Below are 17712 nucleotides of genomic sequence, written 5' to 3' on the forward strand. Positions count from 1 at the left end.
CGAGTTCTTTTCGAACCCGGAAGATCGCCTATCCCCCCGATCGTTTCAAACTATTATTTTAATGGGTTTGTCCCAACCGGATGTTTACCTTATATTATCTATGTAAACACGTGCAGAAGAAAACTTTGACAAAACACAAGTGTCATCGGTGTGGTAAGTTCTTACTAAATTTTGTTCTATTTAGTACTCGTTTATCGATTAGATGTTTTCTTATTTCATTCCTCTTCGTCGTGGAACGCGGACATAAAATATTGTCGGCGTCGGAAACAAAGACTTGTTCTAAATAATGAACTTGGGCATTTAACTTTTCAGCAGGTATGGCATTCATGATCAGTATAATTGTAACAGGCTTTATAGGAAGATTGAGATATTTTTGACAAAAACATCTAAGAAGCTTCATAGAACCACTTTTTAGTCAAGATCTATAAATACATGTAGTACACATAAGCTACACAGTTGTACAATGTAGCTAGAGTTTCACATACAACATATTACATGTAGGTTTCCCTGACCTTTGCCTGATAATTTTTCGTAATGTTGTGACAAAGTATTAATGATTTTTTTTAATTTCATCACTAGCATTTCGTTAAGTTAAAGTTGACTATCGTTCCATCAATCTTCATGTGAAGAGAGATTCTGAGTGTCGTTTTCACTGTGCAAACTTGTTTACAACCACTTAAAATTCAGAAATCAGAGCATCGCTGAAGGAGGTAGACCTAGGGTAAGGGACACAACCCTTAAAAATCATTGGAACGTTTGTATTCAGCATTTTACATCAGTCTTATAAGTAAGCATCTAATTAACTTGGATTGATTTTATTCTGCTTCAAACAAAAGCTTGAGAGGTTTTGGTGAAATTGAGTATGATGCAGGTCTCAGTATCGTATTAATTTTCCCATAGACTTCTATAGTGAAGTGCATATTTTTAGGATTTTTTAAAAAATATGTAAATTGATTCAATAAAACTTTCACTTATGTAGCATTTCTAAGGACATGTGAAAAAATAATTTCCCGCAAAGAAAATAGGGTGAGTCCACGAAGATTGGACAGAAAAGTAGTCTTGAACTATAAATAGCCATTTTCCTTACTTTCACTTTCGTTTTGCACTCACCTTTTCAGTGGAACATTTTTATGATATTATGTTAGATTTTCTCTTAAAAAAGTTCTTCATCTTCCATTGTGATGTTTGCTCTATTTTATAAGTCATTGTTCATATCTTTTGACAAAACATTAGTTTGTAGAGAGGCAAAAAGAAAATGCACTATATTTTTATAGCATCCATGTTTTGACGTACACCCGCTCAGGAATATGCAATACGATACTGGTACCTGCAAACATACCACTGATTTCATGAGTTATGCCCCTTACCCTAGGTCTACCTCCTTAACCAGTACTTGATAATAAAAATAAACCTTGAAAAGGCTAACATCAGAAAAGTTTACATACATGTAGTTTGTTATTAACTATTTTTTTTTTGCTGATACACATGTAAATAAGCAATGAAAGAGATGGCTTATTCACATTTGAAATGATTGAAATTTTTGGATGGCTAAACTAAATTTTATTAGGGTCTGACTGGTTTTACTGTATAAAACAGGAGTTATAACTTGCATGTATGGAAAAGGGAAGGAAGGATGGCTATGTTCGTGTGGTTGAGCACTTTCTCCTCTAAAATAATAACTTTTCACAGTTACTGAAATTTACCTATTGCTCAAAAAGTAACCTTTACCTGAGCCAATATGAAAATATCAATATTTATTGTTGAAGATATTGTCTACCATAAAGCCCCTCTGCACACTCTCAATGATTTTCCTTATCAAAGTTTGGAACAACAAAAAAATAAGTATTTATTATTGAGCACTAGTCATTATTGAGCACTGGGAGAATAGTCTAAACGAATGAACAATATTGAAGTGTTTTTCAGTATGAATAGTAGTAAGCTGGTTAGAAACATCATGAGAGCTATACGAGTAACACAATTTGGGGGACCAGAGGTTCTTAAAGTAGAGGATAAAGTCCCTATTCCAACCCCCAAGGATAATCAGGTATTAATTACATATAAATTACAATTATGCACGTACATGGAAGTTGCAGATGACGCAGTATCATTGCAGCAACATGTATGAAATTGTCAGTCCATTTCTGTGTTCTAACTATATATACAGGGTCTGAAAAAAAGGGCATATGAGGAGGCGACTTAAAACTGCATGTAATGTGCTGGATGTACTGCAGACCATCAAATTTGTCAAATTGTTTTAATGTACCTAGTAGTACACTGCCATTTACCTAAACTCTTCACAGTGGAGTAACTATTTTCCTCCACCATGTTTCCATCATTCCAATACTTTTCATTTATTTTTTCTGTATATACCTTACATGTAAATGCTACTGAACTTGAAAATATTTGTCATGTAAGCAGAGGAATAAATCTATTATGAATTGGTGATTCCTCTATAGTCGTGGATAATTAGTAAGAGTAACAAAAAAAATTACCAAACACTAATCCCATCCATAATTAAATCAAGTCTAAAAAAAAGGTGACAAAATAAATATTACACCACCAAAGCAGCTGGTACCGAGGACACTGTGACTTCACTCACATCATCTCCATTGTAAAGAGTGGAGAAATTAAAATTAGTATAGACAGTATTGTATATACATGTATGTCACTTGAGGGATAGACAGTATTGCATATACATGTATGACACTTGAGGGAAAAAGGAAGTTATTTACAATGTTTATTTCACATAGAGATGGCACTGTTTATCAAATATTCATCACCCTTTGAAATTATGAAATGGGACACAGAGGGTTACAGGTCTTTGATTGGCCAGGTGTGGCACCCTTCCATTTTTATCCACACAGAGGGTTACAGGTCTTTGATTGGCCAGGTGTGGCACCCTTCCATTTTATCCACACAGAGGGTTACAGGTCTTTGATTGACCAGGTGTGGCACCCTTCCATTTTTATCCAGCTATGAAATAGCGGTTGATACAATGAAACCTCTGATGAAGTAATGATCAGCATAACAATGTTAGAGTCATGAATGTATACATGTGCATGTACATGTATATAGTTGTGCATGCACATGTAACTCCAGTTGTTCAATGAAATATCCCTAAAAAGTATTTCAAAACTCCTTTAGATAGTCTTATTGTTTATTTTTAATGATATTTTAAGAGGAAGTTGAAAGTAATTGAAATCAAATCCACACAAAAAAGCTACCATCATGATTTTCTATTTTGAAGGTTCTAATAAAAGTATTTGCAGCTGGAGTTAACCCAGTGGACACTTATATCAGGACTGGAACTTATGCTGTAAAGCCTGCCTTGCCATACACCCCAGGCAATGATGTATCTGGTATAGTGGAATCTGTTGGAAAAGATGTTCAGTCTTTGAAGGTACAATGTATTTGACATTAAATCTTGGGTGGCATTTTTTAAATTTATCTTTTTGTTGCACTGTAGGGTGTGCAAACTACTGGTTAAGTTTGTTACTTTGATAACAAACCTAGCTGAAAAAACAACAATAACACCCTTATGTTATTGAAGTAAAGACCTAAAACATGCAGAGCTACAAAATTATGCAATAGTACTCAACTCTCGTGCCATTAATTGGAGAACCTTAGTGAGCATACTCACAATACCTTGTGCACCGACATTTGCCTACTTTGGATGAGTTAAGTCATTACACTTAAAAAAGGGACCCCTCTGGTTCTATTTCTGTTCAAATTAATCGCATCCAAGCCTTTATAGCTACTCACCGTTCACTAAGTTTAAAGGAGTTATTTTTTAACTACATTTTTTTGTACCTGTTTGTCCCCTTGGATCAGTTTCTGTGAAACTCAAACCTATCCTAGCTTTTGCAGCTACTACACATTCATCAAAGTTTGAAGGAAATCAGTCAAAAAATGATGTGCCATCCAGGCAACAACATGCTGTGATAGACTCGTATATAAACAAACAGACAGACAGATGAGTAAGAAACATTATACACCCTCCGCTAAGTTGCATAAGGTCTATTAACACACATTTTCGCTAGAGGAGCACACCCTCTTGTTCAATTAAACCAAATATTATTTTAGAACAACAGCATGGTTTTTATGGTGGAGGATTAAGATAAAATTTAAAAGAAAATGGTTAGATCCAGAATTTTTTATGATATACAAAAAAAACTCAATAATAAAGGCATAGAGAACACACATGTACAAGCGTATGCTTAAATAAATGTTAAGACAAAATTAACTAACAAAAAAAGATTTTGAGTATTGAATATACATGTAAATACATGTATATACATGTAATACAACATAGATACATGTAATAGTACTTAACAGCAAAAAAAGTTATCTGATCTGACTGGCAATGTACAAGTCACTGTCTTATCAAGCAATAAATATATATTAAATATGAAGTCCTTTGAATATGAAACCACAAGTAGTTAAAAAGTCAGAAAAGATGAATAAAGAATACATGGGTATTAGTCAAAGAGCAATAACTCTGTCAAATTAATATTCAGAATCAAAGTTCTAATGTACTGAATCAATTTTTATCCTTCGTTTGAATTTTGAGGCCTCAAATTATTGTCAAATTGTAAAAACATAGGATAAAAGGAAAGTATGGGTTGAATTCAAATGTATCTAAACAAAAGCTTATTGTTGTGAATGGTTAATATGGAACTCTTTGATTTTTACTTCTTAAATTCCCCATTTTGATTAAGAAGGACTTTTGATAAAAAAAATAAAACAAAATTTGTGATTTATTGTAGCAGTGTGCGATATATTCAGGTTTAATGTTGCTTTACACATAGATGAATGAACAAAAAAACTTGTCAACATACTGCATAATTGAACTACAAACTACTAGATTACCTTTCCTAGTTTCTAAATTTTCAAGTCTGATTTCAATTTAAAGATCTCCGGGTCGAAACTGTCTGTCAAATCATTCAAACTTATGCCAAAATCATTGAAATAAAACATGTCCTTAGACAAATGTTCCTCTTAACTAGCTACATTTCTCAGTTGATAAGCTACATAGCTAAAGTCCTACAATTTATTGCATGAATGCCTATGCGTAATATAAGAGTGCTTAGTAACTGGGCATCTAGTTCCAGAGACATGTACATTAACATAAACACCAAAGTCCTAGAATATAATTTCAAAAATCAAATCCAGTGTATGGAATACTAGCCATGCACTTTTAAGGCCTTGAAGCACATGCAGCTCTATCATAATAACACATGGCCAAATAGAATGATCACTGTGAAAATACTATTATTTGAGGGAGCAAATTTTCATGAAAAATTGGGAAATTGATCAGTTTGTAGATTCTTGAATTCGTGGATTTGACAACTCTATCATACAAACGATTGGGATTTTCTTTTCGTTGGAAACCAAACTTGGTGGTTTACAAACCCATTAAATTCACGAAAATTGATACCTCACGAACAATTATACTTTCACAGTATTACAAAAATCAATATCACCTGACCACAGACTGACAGCATTCCTGAGAAATGTGTTATCGAAATTCCTATTCCATCGTCCATTAGCAAAGTTTCATTTTTATTTGTCATCTCCAGGCTTCTGCTGTCATGAGGCGGTAACTGCAATAAAAATACACAAGACAGTTGGTGATATATCAGGATGGTTTTTCGGGGGTTATGTTACCCTTTTGATAAAAGTTTTGCAAAAATGAGCGGCAAATAATTCTATAGTAGCGTGGAACATAGGGGGTATAGTCCCTGCCTGGAATCTCTTTTTTAATATTAGTATCTTGATTGGAACAATTGCTTCCATTTTGTAAGTATATGGATCCGCCAGGGCCTGGGTGAAATTATCTGAAAACAGCTCTTCCAATTGATACTCAGGATTTCATTTCTACTACTAAGGGGGTTTTAACGTCCTTGACTACCCTGTCAGGTCTCGCACAGACAGTATTTCATTTCTTTGATCGATGACTATTTATAATCTCACAGGGTTTTTGTTTCAATTTAAACATTAAATGGTAAATCATGGGTCTAAGATTAAAGCATTTCTAGGCAACTTGAATATATTGACATATTGAACAGTAATCGATTGGTTTATTTGGGTAAATGCATAGAAATAAACAGGAACTTATACAAGGTTAGAGGTCAACTATTTTTAACTGGATCGTTGTTATACAAACCATATTAATTGCAATAAAATTATTTATTGTGTTTGTTTATTGGCACAAATAGCATAGAATTAAATATGATATATAAGAAATACCTATAAAGTGGACTTAAATATCTGCATTTGAACCTTAATGGGGGTATGCCAATGGGACTATTTTCCCACGGTAGTGTAAGATAACTGCAGATGCTAACAGACTTTACAAGTCTAAAGGCTCTGGCGACTGCTATATTAATTCTGATCCTCCAAAATTGATAATGATTCAGTAACTCAACTTGACCTAAAAATGATCCAAATATCAAGTCAATAGATTTATCTTATAAAATGCCTCCAAATATATTGTTAACAGTTATTGGTAGGTAACTGTGTATTTTTATATGCAATATTCTGACAATAATGCTGTGTACTATCCAACATATGATCCTAGCTGTCCATTATAAAAAATCATATGCAATGTAGTTATTCCATAATAACACTTGTATGATTAAAAAAGAGGGTGTGCTTCACCTGTTTAATAATATATGATTCCTAATGTTGAGTTCAACAATGTTCCATCCATAGCTTTTTTAATTTGGAATTTTACATATATACAGTCATGTGTTCTTGGCTTCACTGATATTTTGTGTGTATTGATCTGAGCTTAATTTCTGAAATGCACTAAATTGAAAAATAAATTGATTCTTGTTAAGATAATTACAGTAATGATCTGTGATAATAGATATATAACTTTCTTGTGCTACATGATTGTTAAAGGTTTGAGATTCAACTGCTATAACAATGCACATGATGCATGCAGCAGTGAAAGAAATTAGCAGTAGACCTACGGAGTCTATGTAAAATCAAGCAGGTCTATGATGAAATTGCCTCAATTTTCTTTGAAATGAACAGTATGGTCTACATAAAATTATGAAGCATCTATGTTGACAAAAAATTAAGTTTCTAAAACTGATGCAGATCTGTTGGAAAATTCTACACTTACAAAATGTATTGTTGCTTTGTAGAGAATGTCAATGAAATTATTGTAATGAAATGGTGAAGAATTTAAATTACAATATGTTTATCTATCTCCCATATTTAAACCCCACTCAAAAAATGGAAGATATAAATTTTAAGAATTTTATCTGTTCATCTATCCATTTTATCACCCATCCTTCATTTCATCTTTCCAATTATTTCGAAATTATCTCCACTCCCAATGAATAGAGTCATTTCTGATTTGGTTTGGGACTTTATATAGATGTTGTACTCTGCCACATGTACATGTATTGATTTGAAGAAGGTAACACCAGAGATCAGTTTGAAGGGTTTATTGTTCAAACTTGTGTATATTATCCATCTTCCTTGCTGTTACTTCCCACATATTGCTGAATAAAGCTACGGATTTTATGTATAGGAAGGAGACAGAGTTTTTGCCTTCAGGACTGCATCAGGAGGCTATGCTGAATACTGTGTGACTGAAGAAGAGACGACACAACCCTTATGTGAAAACTTAACATTTGAACAAGGTGCTTCCCTTGGTATTCCATACTACACAGCTTACAGAGCACTAATCATACAGTAAGTATTCAGCCTTTTAGTAGAATTCCACCTAAAAATCCTTCAAAAATAAGGGAGATAATTCATGCTTACCATCACTATGTATCCAATGTTCATCGTTGTCATTAAAGTCTTTGAACATAAACATTTTAAACATCATCTTCTCTGAAAAACATGGCCATCAGTACTTAAGATAGACCATAGGGGTCAAATTGCAGAAAATTGCAAATATCTCTAGAGCCTCTAGTTAGCTTACCTGGCCAAAGGCCATGTGAGATAATATCATCACTTGGCATCCATCGTCGTCATCGTTCTTCGTTGTTGTCATTAACAATTTTTCAAAATTCTTTTCCTTTGACCTTACTTGACCAATTGGAACCAAACTTGGTTTGAATGTTTCTTGGGGTATCCTGCATAAAACAAATGTAGGATTTTATGATCTGCCAAAAAACAATTGGCAGCCATTATTGAAAATAGAATATACAGGTCAGACAGTAGTTTTTCACATATATCTCCAAAACCGTTAGGTTTAGCCAAATTTTTACTGGATAAAAGTGTTCAGCATGATGAGATCTGTCTGTGGTGAAGTTTTTGTTTTAATCTGTGAAGCCATGTTAGAGTCACATGTGTATTGCCCTTTTTCCATGTTTTTTGCTATTTTTAATGTTATTTCTTTCAAAAATCTCCTCTGACACTACTTGACCAATTGGAACCAAACTTGGAATGAATGTTCCTTGGGGTATTGCATAGAAATGTTGTGGGGTTTTGTGATTCATCATAAAAACATGGCTGCTGTTACTAAAAATGGAACAAAGGGATCAGTCAGAAGTTTTTCTCATATATCTGTAAAACAGTTAGGTTTAGCCAAATTCTTTCAACTGCTGAAACGGTCCTTATTATAAGGCCCACAAAACCTCCAGGGGTTAAAGTTGTTTGATGACTCCTTTTAAGAGTTATTGCTCATGAAAGGTAAAAAAATTGTTTTTTTTTACAGTTTTCAGCCAATATCTTGAAAACTATGATAGAGAGAATGAAACTTTCAGTTACTGAAATGATCCTTACGATAAGGCCTACCAATGTCTTCTTTGAGTCAAAATTGTCAGAGAACTCCTTGTTAGAGTTATTGCCCTTGAATGGCAAAAATTTAAGTAGGTGAGTGATTCTAGCTCCTGGGAGTCTTATGGGCAGGGCATGGTTTTGAAATGGTTCCAATCATTATGATTAAATCAAAGTTTTTTATTTTACTTTTTCGTAGTTAAATCAAGTTCCCTCTAGTCTCTGGGGGCATTAACCATTTCTCCTTCTATTTCCTCTATTCCCAGCTCAATAATATGCATCATTGTAAAATCATTTTGATTCTACTTCTTTTCAATCTAGAGGTAAAGCAAAGCCTGGTGAAACAGTTTTGGTGCATGGTGCAAGTGGTTCTGTAAGTAAAATTAATATATACAATTATCTAGGCATTAATGCAAGTTGTATAATAAATATTGTTTTGAAGGACACTCAACTGATAAAAAAAAATAGGGGCACCCACCTTGACATGAAGGAATTTTTTTTCCCAAAAACCTATGTTAAACAGCCTTTGCCCACTTGAGATAGTAAAAGGGTTTTTTTAATGAATGCCAACACTGCAGGAGAATATAATAATTTTAATATGCAATTTAGTATTAACATAATAAGATTAAACTGAAAGTAATATTTATCTTGGACACATCATTAATTTCATAATGAGGGCAGCATCTGCATGGTTCTACAGGAATAAAGACTGGTGCAATGACATGCTGATTTGGTCTTTGGATCAATCAAAAATCAATCAGTTAGGCAATCATGTGATCAAACTTCCTGAATATAGCACAGCATTATTAATCAATAAAAACAAAATAATTTGTTGAAGTTTTTAAACAATGTTAAAACATTGATTTGTATGTTTCACTTGTCACTGAATTTTTCGAAGCAACTGATATATCAATCTAAGTTTGTACCCAAAAAAATATCTTCACATGACTTTCACTTGAAATGTGAGTAAATAAATACATCATATTGTAACAAACTTCATGTGAATCCAGCCTTCACAAGAAAATAATGTTAAGTGAAATTTGTGTGCGTATGACATAAATATCGATTTAATTTCGTGTAAACTAACCTTGTATGTGAACTTTTTTTCCTATGTGACATTCATTTACGTAATATTTCAGATAACAAAACTGCTTGTTGTATGAATATTCAATTTTTTTCTTAAAAGATATTGACTAATGGTTGATTTTAAAGAACAAATAACCAAAAAAAGAATTACTTCAAAGAAAAAAACACCAGGATTTATTAGGTATTGCGAGATTCCAGGTGTGTCAGGTGTTCCTTCTCCTATATACCCCAAGTTACTGTAGTACAGTTTAGTTCAAACTGGAGTATTGAAAGTAGTAAATACATGTAAAACTGATTTCTCTCTCTCTTTCTCTCTCTCAAAGCAAAACTTACCAACTGTACGATTCATAATGAGGAAAAATGTAAATACTTCAAACCAATATGAAAAACACCTTGGTTGTTGATTCATATATGAAACACTATCGCTTCTACTTGAAGTCCTTCATACTTTTTTTAAGTGATGCATTTGTCATAATGCATTACTTCATGTACTTTTAAAATTACCATTGCCAGTTCAATTTTCCTTTTAATTGATATGATTAAGATAGTATCTGTTGGAATTGAAGTCTTTCATGTGTTAATTTTCGATGACTGAAAATGATAATACCGCTTCCATTAATCAGATCTAGAAATTTAATATGTTTTCTTTTTAACTTACTTCGTTAATGCACTATAAACGCCATAGTTGAGATTTTTGTAAAAGTCATCTTCCCTGACGATTTAGTCTTTCTCCTGTTGACTATTTCCAGCCAATTGTGTACAATATTTTTGTTTTTGATTTTGAACTATAATATTTTGAACTTTATGGCAATGTATGATTTTATTATTAATAATCTTCAACGATTTGAATGGAATCGCAATCAAGGGCTGATTATGATATTGCTGGTGTACATTTACATAATTTTTCTGATTTAATTGCGCTTATTTTCGTGGTATGCTTGTTTTCACAAATTCAGCTCATAACAAAATTATGATAAACTTTAAAAATACTTACAGTATTTAGTTTATGAAGTTGATAATTTTCAGAATGATTATATATGGATTGAAGATGTGCATATTGTCAGGGTTTTTATTCTTTCAATATTTGACATTTTCATGGATAGTTGGACTTAGTCATTTTGTCTGATCATAAAATTGTTGCCATTCTAAAGAATTTAAGTTTGTAAGTATAAATTGACTTCTATATATGTCAGAAGATACATGCAGGGACATCAAATGTGTCTCTCAGACACAAAAATCTTTTCATAATGAATTTTGGCACCCAAACATTATATGGTAACTGTTAAAATGGAGTGCGGGGGCATCTCTTTGTCTAGTTGTTTTTGATGTGTTTCAGTGGATAGTTCCTGCTACACATCCATGCATATATTTGGATAATATCTTCTCTCTTGCTTCCATGCTGGTCCTCAATATATGAAAAACATTTATTTTTTTCCTGTTTATTTGACTTAATGAATATACTTGTACTTACATTTTTTGTGAATGAATCATGGATTGATGATGGTTTAAATGTCTCTTTTATCTTTTACATTGTATCTAGGTTGGACTTGCGTGTGTACAGTTTGCAAACAATAAAGGTCTAAAAATCATTGGAACAGCAGGTTCGGAATCGGGAATTGACCTTGTAAGACAAAATGGTGCAGATGCTGTATTCAATCATAAATCAGAAAACTATGTTCAACAGATTATGGTAAGTTTTTTTTAACATGACCTTGATGCATATCATAGACATAGCTTAATCTAGCATAAGTAATTTTAGTAACCATTTAAATTTTAAAAAAAGAGCATTAAAAAAGCATGATGATTTACCAAATATGAAAGAAGATCTGACAATAAAACAAATTATGTCATTGATTTCATAGTTGAGTGTTGATTGACGCAGTTGTGTTTATTCACTGTACTGTAATGTAACGAAGTCTGGGGAACCTCTTCAGAATATGAGATCAGCTGCAAAACACTTTCTCTCGTTAATATAGATAAAATATTTCCAGATTACTTAACTTTTTATCAGAATTTTATTTTTGTTGTAAACACAGAGTATATATTTTTACTCACATCCATTTTTTTTTTAAATTTTATGCACTTATGCTGAATGTACAAGAAATTGTTGGCGAAACTTCCAGAAATTATTTTTCATACATATAAAAAAATACATTTTGATTTTTTTTTAAAGGAAGATTTGTTAAATAATTTTATTATATATGTGAATTTGTCAGAGTGATAGCTAGAAGAGCTGTTCATGCTTCTCAGACAATCTTGTTTTGTTGAAAATTGTGTCAAATTGTATTAATTTTGTTTGACAACTATAATGTTTTTAATCAGGATGCAACAAATGGAGAAGGACCAGACTTAATTATTGAAATGCTTGCCAATGTCAACCTTGAAAAAGACCTAACAATGATTAAGCGTAAAGGTCGAATAGTTGTAAGTAATTGTTATGCTTTTAGTTTTAAAACTTGAATAGCAAAATAATCGTTATCTGTCCGGTACAGCATTATGTGAATGAGATATCTAATATTAAAATATCCCTTAATAGGGGTTAAAAAAATTAGTTCGGAGTCCTGGGCCTTTAAATTCTTGTTTTACCCGAGTCCTGAACTTCAAATCTCCTCAAGAGAGCCTTTTGATTTGAAATTGGAGAAAAAATAAAAATATTCGTTTTTACCAATTTATGACCCTGTCTTAGCTTACCCACAAAAATTACTTATTTCCAAATTTTCATTAAAAAAACTGATTAAACACAGACAAAAATAAAGATTTACGAGCTGTTACAATATTTACATGTCAAAATGATGTCACAAAGTATCTTTGTTATGATTTTTATTACGAAATTGGGAGATTTGCAGTTGTATTTCAATTGGAACATATTGGCGACAAATGTAATATTTTTGTAAAACATTTTCTTGATTCAGTAAGTTTTAATGGTTGTAATTTTTTTAGTATGCGGTCAAAATCTCATGTAAAGAAAAATGTATTGAAATCGAGTGGTTCAACAAATTTGGTACAATTTACACATTTTGGCTCCATTTTCTCCTAGTTTCGGGGATTTGATACATCGCATCTACCCCAAAGAACTCGATATAAAGGATACTACAGACACTGTGAAGTCAGCCTCATATCTTGACCTACACTTAGAAATTGATGGTAAAGGAAAACTATTGACCAAACTTTACGACAAACGTGATGACTTTTCATTCAGAATTGTCAACTTTCCTTTCATCTGTGGCAACATCCCATCAGCACCTGCATATGGAGTGTTCATATTACAACTCATACGTTATGCCTGAGCTTGCAGAAACTATGCAGACTTTTGTATCACGCTAGAATTATAACAAATAGGCTTCTGGAGTTATGTTGCTACAAGATTGAAGTCATCACTACAGAAGTTTTATGGTCGTCATCATGAACTCGTGAATCATTACAGTATATCCATCTGCACCATGAAAACCGATTTGTTCAACATGTCATTGATTTCCTCTCCTGTTTCATCTACCACAGACTTGACTTTTTTATGAGCAACTCGGCGGGTGTTTCTAGAAAAGCAGAGGACGTTTACCCTACCGGTGCACCTGTTCCATGCTCCCAGTTTTTAGTGGAGTCCGAGTTGCTCATTTGCTTTTGTTACTTTGTATGTATGATTTAAGTTACTTTATGTTCTTTGTTGTGTATGTCTGTTTTCGATGTCTGGTCTTTGTCCCTGGATTACATTCTTTTGATTACTGCTATAGCCTTGGTTCCCTTGATTACTCTAAGGTTTCCATGTTTGTTGGCAAAGTAAGCACACATTATGTTCAATATCATTCAATATCCATACTGATTTGACTAAATTTATTTTCCAGGGCAATACACACCCCATTAGTATTTTCTCTGCTTTTATTTATAGAAAATATTATAATAGATTTTAAGTCTAAGAGGTATTCAACCTATTGAATTCAGTAACCACTGAGTTGGAAGGATTAATTACAAAATGTTGTACACACATAGCTAATTTTGTAAATTAGTGTATGCATCCTGGCATTGTGGAATCAGAATCACCAATCAGAATTACAAATACAATACAGTTTCCCTATATAAATGGTGAAAGTTTTAATCTTGGATACAGCAAAAGTTAGATTGTAAAATGTCAAGCAAGTTATTACTAGTATTGAATCAATGAATAAACCAAAGACTTTCATGTACGCTTTCTATTGAAAAAAATGTTTTGAATAACAATTACTTCATTTTCTACAGTACGTGATTGGCAACTTTTTAAATTCAGTCGAATGATCAAAGTTAATATTAAATTTATAAGAAATGGTGATATCTATTGCATGCTTTAGTACAACTTCTCAGGTATTGATGTCCGTATTGAATTTGTTTCTGAAAAATGTTTGAGTACAAGTCAAGGACTTTGATGTTCTAATACCAAAGAAGATTTTGCTCCTTTGAGGTAAAAGTCTTAAACGTTTTGGATACCAAAAACAAGACTTTTTAATAATTTTATTAAAAAAAATTGTTTATTTTGTTACTAATTTCAAATGGTCTTGATTTGATAGAGTTCTTTTATTTTGGGTCCCGTTTTTCAGTTTTGTCCAAATAGGTTCTTAAAATACTGAATCTAACCATGTTTCAAAATTTTTAATTTTGGATCCTGGTTTTTTTTTTGGATGTTTTTTGTTTTGTTTTGTTATGTGTTTTTGTTTTTTGTGTTTTTTATTGGTCAACTTAAAAGGTCAAAATTGTCAAAGTTTAAATTTAGTTTGATTTTAATGATGACTTTTGATATGCTTAATCTTACAATGAATTTAGAGTTTAGACATTTATCCATGCCTGTTATCTAACTTGACTATATATCAAAATTATTTTTCTATTTCATCTTAATTATCTGTAGTTCTGGGAATTGCTGAATCTACCCATATAATTATCTGTAGTTCTGGGAATTGCTGAATCTACCCATATAATTATCTGTAGTTCTGGGAATTGCTGAATCTACCCATATAATTATGTTTATTGTGTTTGATAGTGAAAGTGAATGCCCAATTACGAATATATGTTCTTTGGCCATATTCATTATATACTAGAAACATATGCTTATATATTTTTACAATTCAAATTAAAAAAAAATCACAATCAAGATTGGTTTGCACCCATACTTGTACCAACTGTTAAATTTTGATCTCTTCTGAAATATCAAAATGCGCCCCCCCCCCCCCCCCTTCCGGGACATTATTACAGCGTCACACTTCGTGCATATGTATAACATATAATATTACTAGGGTTTTAGAAAATTGATGAAAACTGCCTGACGTGCTTTTAAGAGTCCATAATTTTTTCACTGAATTCAGTTCTAATTTTGTATTTATACTACACGTTGTCTAACATACTCATAAGTTAGAGTTTGTTTCTTATTACATATGTACCTCTTCATTTTAGAATGTTGGTAGCAGAGGCACCATAGAAATTTCACCGAGGTTTACCATGGCAAAAGAGTGTATTATTACAGGCGTCATGCTGATGAGTTCCGCCCCTGTAAGTTATTAGTGGTTCATATTGTCAATATCATCTGCATAATTTTATTATTTTAGGGACATAGGTAATTGAAGTTATATGCCATGATTTCCCGTTCACTGAGGCTATGCGTCAAGGGTTAACTATAGTCCATGTACTGTTCAGTACTTACATGTGGTATTCTAACTTCCTTTATTCTCAAACCTAGAATTTTGTATATCGCACTAACTGTAGTTTTCTTTGAAAGTTCTTTTTACCTTAAGTATTGACGGTTGCTGAGAAGAAACAAAAGTATTGATGGAGGCTTAAAAGAAACACCTAAACTATCCCCATATAAAAACTTACACTTTGCAATTACACCCTTTGATTAATTCTCCAAATCAACCCATTTTCTCATGATTTGACATTGAAACTTTCACATTTTTATATGACCGCAAAAAAATTTGCGGACAGATATTGGTATGGCGTTGTTGTCTTTTTCTGTAGACATTTGGTTCTTTGCGCACTAACTTGATTGCTAGTTGGTTCATTTTTATAGAATTTTAAGGTTCCAAACCAGAAAAGAAAGGTCGGTATTGATTTGGGGGTAATAGCCTCAAACATTTCTGAATTAGCGTCAAAAAAGGGGCCTAAAACAAGCATTTCTTGGAATTTAACTATATAACTCAAGTAAAGGCATCAGAATGTCTATTATACTATTCCACAATATTCAATACTATAATGATCAGAATTGGATTGATCTTAGGGGTAAAGACTTGAACTTCCAGAAATTAGGGGCCAGAATCATGTATTTTCTTGATGTCTGGATAATAATCGTTTTGAAATTGTATTACAAGATGTATTGTCACAAAAGGAAGACTGGGATTGAGTTTTGGATTTGTGACTTGAGCCAGGTAAGAATTAGGGGCAACAAAAAGATCAGAAACAAAGTAATTTTGTTCTGATTTCTTGACCATGTGATTTTAATTATTTTTTTTCTAAAATTCCTCATGAAAGTCCTTGTCTGTATTTTAAATCTGATTTCAGAAGCCACCCTAAAAAAATCGCCTTTTTTTATTTTTGATGCGATTTTAAAGTTTTTTTTTAGATTCCACATGAAAATCCCTGTCTCCATTTTTTTTTATCAGATATAAGATGTCTCTTAAGGTTTCCGAGTTATAAGGGGTCAACACCCTAAAAATTTGACTGCATTTTGGTGAGATTTTGTAATTTTTTTAATTGGATTTCATATGAAAATCCCAACCTCAATACAAGAGGTTTCAAAAGTATGCCTACCAAATTAACCCTATCATTTACTGTTTTTGAGATAATGAGGTACAAAGTGATCCATGAATGCACTCTGAATGAGACCTATATACTTACATTGAATTTCAAAATACTGTGCAATATTGTGTCCAAATGAGTTGTTGTGTCCACAATGAACTGTAAATCCCCATGAAACATAATATTGTGTCTGCACTTGCCTGAAGTGAACAGTGTTTAAATGGATGTGGTCACGTCATGCTGCGCTCGGCGAGGCTTTTTATTGCCTTTGTTGGGTGTAATATTTTATGACTTTACATGTACAAATGTATATACTCTGTCGATATTTTTTTACTTGACTAATCAAATGATATTTATATGTTGCACAGTATTATATATACGCATTGAAAATGTTTTTTAGATCTCATTTTGTTACACTACATGTTGCAATTGTCTTAGTTCACAATAATTTAGTGCAAACTATGAATTAAGATTCCAAAAGATTGTTACAAATGATATTTTTGATTCCTCTATAAAGAGAATACTTTGGTAGCTCTAATACTACAAGACAAGATAAAGACGTAACTGAAGACAAAGCAGTTGCTTAATTACTTACTCTAAATTTTTCCCGTCTGTTATTCTAGAATGAATGGAAGGAAATGCACGCAGCCCTGCAATCAGGTATGTCAGCTGGATGGATAAAACCTTATATAGGAAAAGAATATAGTTTATCACAAACTGCTGAGGCGCATAATGACGTCATAAACAATAAAGGGGCACAGGGCAAGCTAGTCATAAAATTGTGATAAAAGCCGACAAAAATGTTTTAAAAAAAGATGCATTTATTCTCAGAAAAGACAGACGAGAAATTTGATGTTAGTCATGCTACATACTATTCCAATGATTCTTATTTGGGCTTTAGAACTAATTTTTATCAAGTCAGGAAAACATTTATCAATTCATAAAACAGTTTTCAATCAAATATTTAGTTGAAATTTTTTTGTTAAATATATTAACAAGAAATCACCACAGGTCTACAAAACTGTTCGTAGTATGATCAAATTAAATGGTTTATGCATTTTTTGTGTTGCTTATTATTTGCTGCAATATATGAAATGAAAATAAACAGATTTTATACACTTTAATTGTTTT

At 32.3% G+C, this 17712-nt stretch overlaps 1 protein-coding gene across 4 annotated transcripts; it reads left to right on the forward strand.

The window, feature by feature from the left end:
- LOC148611559 (zeta-crystallin-like) lies at nucleotides 1-17705 on the forward strand. 4 transcript variants are annotated; one of them, XM_088592221.1, is made up of 9 exons: nucleotides 1-153; nucleotides 1924-2044; nucleotides 3248-3400; nucleotides 7547-7710; nucleotides 9067-9118; nucleotides 11372-11521; nucleotides 12154-12255; nucleotides 15244-15339; nucleotides 17205-17705. In XM_088592221.1, exons 2-9 carry the CDS (start codon nucleotides 1925-1927, stop codon nucleotides 17364-17366), a joined length of 999 nt encoding a protein of 332 aa, XP_088448347.1. In that variant the 5' UTR covers nucleotides 1-153; nucleotide 1924; the 3' UTR covers nucleotides 17367-17705. The 4 variants fall into 4 exon arrangements, with proteins under 4 accessions (XP_088448347.1, XP_088448346.1, XP_088448348.1 ...); XM_088592220.1 differs by having other exon boundaries at nucleotides 40-153; nucleotides 1914-2044; XM_088592222.1 differs by lacking the exon at nucleotides 1-153 and adding an exon at nucleotides 190-315.
- The last annotated feature ends 7 nt before the right edge of the window (nucleotides 17706-17712 follow it).

The sequence above is a fragment of the Perna viridis genome, chromosome 7, assembly GCF_037379345.1.
Source record: "Perna viridis isolate PV_CMFRI_1.1 ecotype Kerala chromosome 7, ASM3737934v1, whole genome shotgun sequence".
Taxonomy (NCBI): Eukaryota; Metazoa; Mollusca; class Bivalvia; order Mytilida; family Mytilidae; genus Perna; species Perna viridis.

Coding starts and splice junctions, on each gene's coding strand:
- LOC148611559 (XM_088592220.1), top strand. CDS start 81: ATGTTTACCTTATATTATCTATGTAAACACGTGCAGAAGAAAACTTTG. Junction 2,045..3,247: donor CAACCCCCAAGGATAATCAG/GTATTAATTACA, acceptor TCTATTTTGAAG/GTTCTAATAAAAGTATTTGC. Junction 15,340..17,204: donor TGCTGATGAGTTCCGCCCCT/GTAAGTTATTAG, acceptor CTGTTATTCTAG/AATGAATGGAAGGAAATGCA.